Source organism: Leucoraja erinacea, chromosome 16 (assembly GCF_028641065.1).
Source record: "Leucoraja erinacea ecotype New England chromosome 16, Leri_hhj_1, whole genome shotgun sequence".
Classification (NCBI taxonomy): Eukaryota; Metazoa; Chordata; class Chondrichthyes; order Rajiformes; family Rajidae; genus Leucoraja; species Leucoraja erinaceus.
The window spans coordinates 19,557,934-19,567,406 of record NC_073392.1 but is presented as its reverse complement, the minus strand read 5'-3'; the positions used below and the strand labels follow the sequence as shown (position 1 = coordinate 19,567,406).

At 39.7% G+C, this 9,473-nt stretch overlaps 1 protein-coding gene across 2 annotated transcripts in view; it reads right to left on the bottom strand.

The window, feature by feature from the left end:
• Positions 1-9,473, bottom strand: part of LOC129704564 (interleukin-1 receptor-associated kinase-like 2) — a 36,243-nt gene that overhangs the window by 10,535 nt on the left and 16,235 nt on the right. For both annotated transcript variants that reach the window (XM_055647767.1, XM_055647766.1), the window contains exons 3-8: positions 8,886-9,023; positions 8,017-8,111; positions 4,898-5,092; positions 3,311-3,375; positions 1,545-1,659; positions 7-122 (exon numbers count right to left, since the gene is read on the bottom strand). In XM_055647767.1, the coding sequence (XP_055503742.1) occupies positions 7-122; positions 1,545-1,659; positions 3,311-3,375; positions 4,898-5,092; positions 8,017-8,111; positions 8,886-9,023 (724 nt within the window). The remainder of the gene's footprint in view (positions 1-6; positions 123-1,544; positions 1,660-3,310; positions 3,376-4,897; positions 5,093-8,016; positions 8,112-8,885; positions 9,024-9,473) is intronic.

Below are 9,473 nucleotides of genomic sequence, written 5' to 3'. Positions count from 1 at the left end.
TTTTACCTTTTTATATTTCCATGTATTAGAGGCGCATCACAATGATGCAAGTATTGTATCGCTCTCGCCGTTCCAACTGCAATCTTAAGACGCGTTTCCCATAACATTGCATCAGCAGGATTCTAAAACACAGGACATGTTAGCCTGGCAACTGGATTAGTAGGGGAAAAACGTGCACGCCTTTTTAAAAAAAACAAGTAAATGGCAACCTGGGTCATGTTTTGAGGTTTATTCACCAATTTCCTGCTGAACGATCCACTGGGCAGTTACAGTTGCCACTCATGCTAATGCACATCCCTATCATATTTTCACATAGTTGATGATGTTATCAATGTGCATGACTTGCCAATAGAAAAATTGGATCGAAAGATCATGGCATCACTATTAAATTACAACTCATTAAAGAGTACATCATGCTGAAAGTTTATAAGAATACGATCTATTTGCCCCCCCCGCCCTCCCTCACAATAGACTATCATTTTAGACCATAAGCCACATGCGTAGAATTAGGTCGCAGCCCATCAAGTTTATTCCACCATTCAATCATGGCTGATCTGCCTGACGGTCCTACGAGTCTGCCTCGACCAATGATCACCCACACAGTAGCTCTAGCACTGGGAAGGGAGAGGGAGGGGAGACAAAGGAGGAATGGGAGCAGGGGTACTTTCTAACTGTAAGCGGCCTTAATGTGGGGACTATTTGCATACCTTGGGTGTGCAAGCAAAGAATTTCACAGTGATTTGTTCCATGTGAAAATAAATATTCATACTATCCTACATGCTAGGGAAATTTTACAGAAGCCAATGAACCTACAAACTGCATGTCTTTGGAATGTGGGAGGAAACTGGAGCACTCGGAAGGTCACAAGGAGAACGTACAATCTCCGTGCAGACAGCTCCCGTTGTCAGGATCGAACCCGGATCACTGGGCCGGTAAGGCTACTGCTGCACCACCCAACCGTGGAGCATTAAAAGCATTTTATGTTCTTAATTCGGATTTCCAGATCTGCAAGTTTTTCCCCCACTGTTTATATGATAATTATCGGGAGTGCTGATGAGATTCAAGTGGATTAAAAAAATTCAGTGACATTGGTCACTGACAACCAGGAAAGTTCTTTAGCTATTGTATATAATATTCATTAATCCAAATTTCAAAAAAGTACATGCTCAATTGTAATCATATATTGTCTTCCCACTGACTGGTTAACACGCAACAAAAGCTTTTCACTGTACAACGTGACAATAAACTAAACTCAAACTCAAACATGGCCATAAACAAATTGGTTACAATTTCCCTGTACAACACTTCAGAAACGTTTTTTGTAAACAATGTTTGAGGATTTATTACGATTCTGCTGATATATTATTTTACCCTTCAGTGTTTACTGCAAATAGTTCTTAAAGCTGTATATTTGCATTAATTGGCTAACAGAGGGGAATCCAAATTAATCTTGTGTTTTACTGTAGCGTGATTATTGATGAGTTATTCTAAAAGGTGAGCATGCTCCAGTTTATTTATTTGACTGAAAAGGAGCAGCTGGCTACCTTGCACTGAAGCTTGTTTTCAAGGGAGCCGTTCGGCATATACTGATAAATAAGGCAATAGGAATTATTTTCGGCACAGTAGCCTTCTAGCGCCATAATATTAGAGTGTCGATACCTGAGGAAGAAAGGGAAAATCAAGAATTCAAAACTTTAATACAAAATCAATACTTCATGAGACATCACTGTAGCAGCAAATCACTCTCCAAATTCTTCTCCCTTGGGCAAATTCATTTCTACTTTGTACATCTCATTTAGAGGAGCCAAAAAATACTAGAGTCATTTTGTTGTTTAATCTCTGTGAAGGGTCCATTAGATTTGAAAATACCCAGAGTACTGTATTCAAAAGGGGAGAGATGGAGGGAGAAAGTTGAAAACTGTAGGTCAGTCATCTTAACATTGTCAAAAGGAAAACATTCAAGGCTATTATTAAAGATATTAGAGCAGCGTCCTTAGAAAAGATAATCAAATAAAGCCTGTGTGGTTTTGTGGAAGGCAAATCGTGTTTGACAACATTATATGAATACTTTGAAAAAGTAACACATGCTGTGGACAAAAGGGAACCAATGCACGAACCAAACTTTGATTTCTAAAATACATTTGATAAGGTGATGTGTCATGGGTGTGGCAGATAACATGGCATGCAGGGAAGACTGACTGACTGATAGGACATCAACCTTTTACAATTTACATAAATTAGTGATGGGACCAATAGTAGATACATAAGAAAGATACATAAGAAAGCAAGTTGTGAAGAGGGCATAAGGAGGCAACAAATGGACAGTTAGGTACACAAGTGGAAATTGAATAAAGAGTGAGAAATGCAAAATTGTTCATTGTTTGAATTTTAAAACAGCTTTCATTTAAATGACATAATTTAATACAAATGTCTTTAAATTTATAAATATAACATTATTTAATTTAATATTAAATTTAAATTAGATATGAATTCTAGACTCTTTATATATCTCTAGATATAAAGAGCCTAGAATTAAACTTCATCTTTTGATCACTTCTACAAGTTTACACTTTTAGAGGTCCTCCCCATTTTATATTTGCTGTTGCTGTTTTCCAAAAATGTAAGTCAAGTTTATTGCTTCTTAACTAGAACAAGCTACATTAAGGAAAAATCAAGGATACAAGGATAAACCAATTTAACAGTTTTTTTTGTGACTTCCCAGTGACCTGTTTAGCATACGACTTATGACACAAGGAACTGCAGGTGTTAGTTTACTAAAAAAAATACACACATGCTGGAGTAACTCTGCGGTTCAGGCAGCATTTGTGGAGGGAATGGACAAGTGATGTTTTGGGTCGGGACCCTTCTTCAGACTCTGGAACATAACCTGGGGATAAAGTACTTTTTTCTTACTGCTAATATTTTGGTAAACTTGTTCTGAATGATGTATTATATATTGGTGCTTGGATCATGTATAAGCACAATGGTGCCAATGTTGCCAGGCATTGGATGTGTGAAAGGTTCAACTTTTGATTTATCAGTACTTCAGCTGCAGTTAAACAGCAACTGTTACCTTTATTAGAGTCAGGTAAACAACTCAACCCTGTTATTTCTGATTTTCTGCGGTTATCTCCTGTTCCCAATTCACAACAAATCTTCCCAGGCAATGCAATTAAAAACCAGGAGACAGTGGATGTGGATTGTGGGCATATATAATGGTGCACTATTGCACTGTGTTGGTCACATTTATTCTTCAGAAAAATGTCACAAGACAGACAAACATTTTGGCACACAAAAACATTATACTTACTGGAAGAGAGTCTCCACCTCTCTGCAAAAAAATTCCCCTGTGATTTTCAAGTTGGCATCTTCGAACTGTTCAAGGGAAAACTCAACATGGTAATATGCACAAACAAAACAAAATTTACAAATACAAAGACAAATACCATCACTCAGTAACGACAGCCACACAATTAGACAAATGCATAGTGGAATGTCTCAAAGCGTTCTGGAGTGGACAAAAAAAATAGACCAGCTTTAAAAATGAAGGCTAAGAATGTAGAGTAAAGTTTGGTCAAAGGTGGGTACAGAGATGTAAGCTATAATGGAGAGACTTTGGGTTTGGAACCTCAACTCAGTCAGAATACTGGGCTATTTTAGCCGGGAAGAGCCAGAGAATGGAATTTGTAGGAAGGGATGAAACAAAAAGCTTTGAATGCCGTAGAGTCTGCATAGAGAAACTCATTAAGGATTAAATGTCACAGAAATAATCTAATAGTACATAGAAAATGAAAGCTCAAGTGAAGATTCATCCTTTCCTACTTAAAAGTGAACTTTTCAGACCAAGACTTAGTTGCACAATGACTATGTACATGGTCGCCTTATATCTGAGTATTTTGTATCCTAAATAGATTGACCTTCACCAGGCTTCCTTCATCATTAACCCTTTCACCACTGACTGAAAATAGATTGTGGGGAAGTGAGCTCTGTAAAATTCATCTTGACAATGTGAAAGACCAAGCACTTATTTGATTTTACATGGCCGTACCATTTAGTGACACCCCCATGTAACAAACAGGCACAAATAAAGCTGGAATTATTATTCATGCAAAAGGTTATTAACTGGTCTTTGAATTTCAGCTCTGTTGTTCAGACAACTTTCCAAGGGTTTCCATTAGAAACTGGGCAGGCTGTTAGTTAAAATTAGGTCAGTGGCTTATTCAACTTTTCCTGGGAATGAGCAGATGAAGCAGATATCTGCCAAACGGCAGCACGGTTCATTATTAAATACAATTACTGGATTCCAAAGATCAAAAGGCCAACTAACTTGATTTTAAGCCAAGAGTGTAGCTTTCGGAGTCACTAAGAAGCTATGGGCCTCCCAGTATTCAGGACACTGTCCCCCTACTATGCTGGCTTTCTAATTCCTCCTGCATAGTGTTTACTTAAATTCAGGGATCGGTGCCTTTAGGGTCCCGATAACTTCCTCCTATAACCTGAAACTGTTCCTGTCTATTGTGTCCAATTACTTCCTACTGGGATTTTGTGAGAAACTAAAGAAGCCTTTGCAAGTGAAGATCAGTAGTCAAAATCTGCCAGAATGGGATAGTTTGCTGTCGACTTTTATAACTGCTGAGATAATAACCCCCGCCCCCTGATTATTGAGGGGTGCATTATAAAACAATATTTTTATCCCTGGTAGTAGGCCTCAACTTTTACATTCTCAAATGTACTTTGTAAAACTGCACAAACTGCAAAAGCATTAGACTAAAAAGCAATTACTTTATCCTCATAATATCTAATTAAAATTCTACATTGTTAATATTCAGGTGGTAAAAAGCAAGCTTCACAATGGTGAACAGAATCATCACCTTTTGCACACGGTGAAGAGACCTACCTTATTTAGCAGTTTTACGGCATATTCAGTATTGAACTGGTTGACTTTGTAGACATTGCCAAATGTACCTTGGCCAACCTTATACCTCTCATTGAAATTATCTGTGGCATTTTTCAAATCCAGCAAGGACCACATGCCACCGAGTAACCCAGGAGGTTGACTAGTTTCCTGGCAGGGCCTGTTGCCAATGTCATTCTGAACAAAGCAAACAAAAAAACATTCAAACTGTCTGGTATAGAAATTAATGTAGAGATAGCAATGCACAACCATAATGCGATATTATGAAATGTATGTATTAATATAAACTAAGTGCTGTTTGCATGTAACATCGTTCCTCCTATTTTATGATATAAGAATATCCTATCATTCTCTGTGAATGAGAAAATGTCAGAAAGGGGGACGTGGAGGGAAGTTTTTCAGAAAGCAAGAAGTAATAAAATAAAGTTCGCAATTGCAGGCAATTTGATAATTGATCATTCACAGTGACCACCCAGTCCTAGGAAATGCATCAAACAATATTCTGAAGTTTGAGAGTCACACTCCACCCCTTTATCCACCTGCATGGTACCGAAAAATTTGCATTGGGCCTAATTATTGTTGGAGATAGGGGCCCTGTGAATCTTAATTGCGGTTGCTGGATCTATGGGAATGGGAATTTCCTTTATTGATTTCAAAACTTTTGTATAGCTGAATGTATAGCACATTGGTTCCTTGGAAGGAAGACGAGGGTGATGGTGGAAGGTTGCTTCTCGGACTGGAGGCCTATGACTAGTGGTATGCCTCAGGGTTCAGTGCTGGGCCCGTTACTGTTTGTCATCTACATCAATGGTTTGGATGAGAACATACAGGGCACGATTAGCAAGTTTAGCGGGCATTTTACCTACCGGTCGGTTTTCCTTGGTCCTGAAAACTCCAATGAGCCAATCAAAATGCCCGGTCAGCAAAGGAGATTGCCTATGGCTGCCCTCGACTGCCTGTAACTACATAGCGACCCCACTCCACCGCACTACGAGTTCAAAATAACCATGCCGACCAAATTTTACTCACGTAAAATTTTTCAGCATGTTGAAAAATTTTCAGAGACCTAGCTGAGGTCACGAGTATTCGGGAACTGCCCTCGAGCATGAAGGAGAGTTCCAGTGACCTCGTAGGACCTCCTAGGACCACGTGTCGACCATCCTGCGAGTTTGAAGGTCGAAGTCACTCTTCTAAACTCATAGATTAGGCCGCCCAAGTGGGACAGCCCCTTGAGAGTCTAAGACAATTAAATTGCTCGTTCTTTACGGGAAACCCGCCGACAAAAAAACTATTCTCATTGGTGAGTGTGGAGGAGATCTGGAAGCCTTGGGCGAATTGAATTGTCTGACTTTATTTATTTATTTATTTAAAATGTGAGCGTGAAAAATTTGTGATCAGCATGAGAATTTCATGAAAGGCGTGAGAGTTGGCAGCCCTGGGTTGTGAACGATTGCAGCAGGATCTGGATCGTTTGCCCAGGTGAGCAGAGGAATGGTTGATGGAATTTAATACAGAGAAGTGTGTGGTATTGCATTTTGGGGCGTTGAACAAGGGCAGGACATACACAGTAAATGGTAGGCCTCTGGGTAGTGTTGTAGAGGGATCTAGGAGTACAGGCGCATGGTTCCTTGAATGTCGAGTCGCAGGGAGATAAGGTGGTCAAAAAGGCTTTAAGCACTTTGGCCTTCATCAGTCAGAGTATTGAGTATAGAAGTTGGGAGGTCATGTTGCAGTTGTATAAGATGTTGGTGAGACCGCATTTAGAATATTGTGTTCAGTTCTGGGCACCATGTTATAGGATAGATATTGTCAAGCTTGAAAGGGATCAGAAAAGATTTACGAGGATGTTGCTAGAACTAGAGGGTGTGACCTATAGGGAGAGGTTGAATAGGCTGGGTCTCTATTCCATGGAGCGCAAGAGGATGAGGGGGATCTTATAGAGGTGTACAAAATCATGAGTCTTTTGCCCAGAGTAAGGGAATCGAGGACCAAAGGACATAGGTTCAAGGTGAAGGGGAAAAGATTTAGTAGGAATCTGAGGGGTAACATTTTCACACAAAGGGTGGTGGGTGTATGGAACAAGCTGCTTGAGGAGGTTGTTGAGGCTGGGATTATCCCATGGTTTAAGAAACAGTTAGACAGGTACATGGATAATAATAATACATTTTATTTGTTGGGCGCCTTTCAGACATCTCAAGGACACCTTACATAGATAGGACAGGTTTGGATGGATATGGACCAAGCGCAGGCAAGTGGGAGTAGTGTAGCTGGGACATTGTAGGCAAGTTGGGCCAAAGGGCCCGTTTCCACAATGTATCACTATGTCATTTTAATCTAAAAATGCAGCTACTTCTGCAATTGTCTCCTTCTCAGAGTCTACAGCAGGATATGCACATTTAGTGCAAGCAACATTCTGCGACATTTAAAATAAAACCTTTGGTTGTTCTGACAGCTTCCCTAACTATACTGTTGACTGTTTGGGTTTATTTTAGTATGATTGCGCTGCTTTTCACAATCACAATCACAATCATACTTTATTGGCCAAGTATGTTTTGCAACATACAAACTGACTTGATTCCTGACATTTATCCAGGAATATATCCAAATGCACAAACCCATTCCGATTTATTTTGTGTTGTTGATTCAGATTGCCTGCACAGAAGTGAACAATGTTTTACAGTTTTCTGAAGAGGTGCCGATGGCAGCACAGTAGCACAGCAGTAGAGTTGCTGCCTTACAGCGCCAGAGACCGGTTTTTATCCTGACTAAGAGTCCTGTCTGTACAGAATTTGTATGTTCTCCCTGTGACTTTGTGGGTTTTCCCCAAAGACCTACAGGTTTGTAGGTTTATTGGCTTAGGTAAAATTGTAAATTGCCTCTCGTGTGTAGACTGCTGGTCATGTGGACTCAGTAGGTTGAAGGCACTGTTCCCATGCTGTATCTCTAAAGTATAAAGTGACTGAGAGGATGGATGAGAGTGGGGCAGTAGACCTTGCAAAGACTTTAGCAAAGCAGTTGATGTTTAATAATCACTAATTATTGACAAATTTCACACCTCTTATTGAAATGACAAATGCACAGTTACGAATGTCTAGCCTTACCATCCCTGATGATATATTGATTTTGGCGCAACTTGAGTTGGTGTTCAAATAATTTGGAGAAGTTGCTGGTCCAGGTAATGGATTAAGCTTGTGTACTGAAGATTAAAACATAAATATATGTCAGGAGAAACAACAAAAGCCTGTTTGGAGCTGTTGTGTCTGTAAGAGGTAAATTCAACAAATAATAAAATATTTCAAATCGATAGACAGACAGAAAAATAGAGAGGCCGAGATAGGGAGGGACAGAGAGACAGAGAGATATTGAGATAGATAGATACGGGGAGAGAGATATGGAAAAAGATACAGAGAAAGAGAGAGATATTGAGAGAGACTCAAAGTTTCAATGAACGGGACTGATTGCAGTCCCTGTTAAATATTGTTTCTTTATGCTAAATACAGCTTGCTTGGAATGTTTCTTGTAACCAATATACTGTACTTTTAGTGGTCCATTGATTGGCAATTCCTCAAATTTTCAAGGCACATTTCTTGATAAAATTGGACAAACTTTTCAATGTTACCTGTCACAGTGCACAGTGTGACAGTGTAACAAGATTATCAAATGTACATGGCATTAAGATGGACCTGTACACAGCACAGTAACAGGCGCTTCAGCCCACAATGTTAGTGCTGAACAAGATGCCAAGTTAATTCTCTGCATATCCGTGTGCCTATCTAAAGACCTCCTAAACCTCACCATCACATCTGCCTCCACCACCACCCCCAGTGTGTCCCAGGCTCCCAGCACTTTCTGCATTAAAAAATACTTCAAACCTTCTCCTTCTGACCTTAAGGCCCATTCCTCTCATCTTTTTTTCCTGCACCTGATCCATCTCATTGATAGCTGCCAGGGTTTAGTTTAGTGTAATTACCACAGATTTCTGAGGCCATGTTGGCCATACAATCCAGCGAAGCACCAGACAAAGCCAAGGGCTGAAATAACTCGGGCGTTTCTGGCACAGGTAGGTGGGAGGAAACGGGCTGAACAGTGAACAAATCTTCAGACTTCCCTGAAAGATAAGGGTATTACTGTTAATGCCATAACACACTTAAAAGTGAGTAGTTAATGCTAACTAAATCTTCCACTGAGGCACCAATGAACACAAACTATACTAGCACCATGTTGATTTCCAAAATATCAAAATGTTGCTTTCCACCATATTGCCTTCCATCACAGTGCACTGTGGTGGATGTTTATGTTAAATTTAATGTAGTTGTGTGTCTTATTGCTTTTTTGGTATGACTGTATGGCAAATCAAATTATTTGTATGTTTTTACATACTTGGCGAATAAATTAATTACAATTACAATGTTGGCCTCATTGAAGATATTGCATTAGATCAGCATTGAAAGCCATCTCAGTAATCAATATCAATCTGAGCCCTGTTTGTGGGTGCAGGGCGAGACAATATCATTACTGTGCCCCTAGTGCTCCAGGTATCTTGCACTGGATTGCAAAG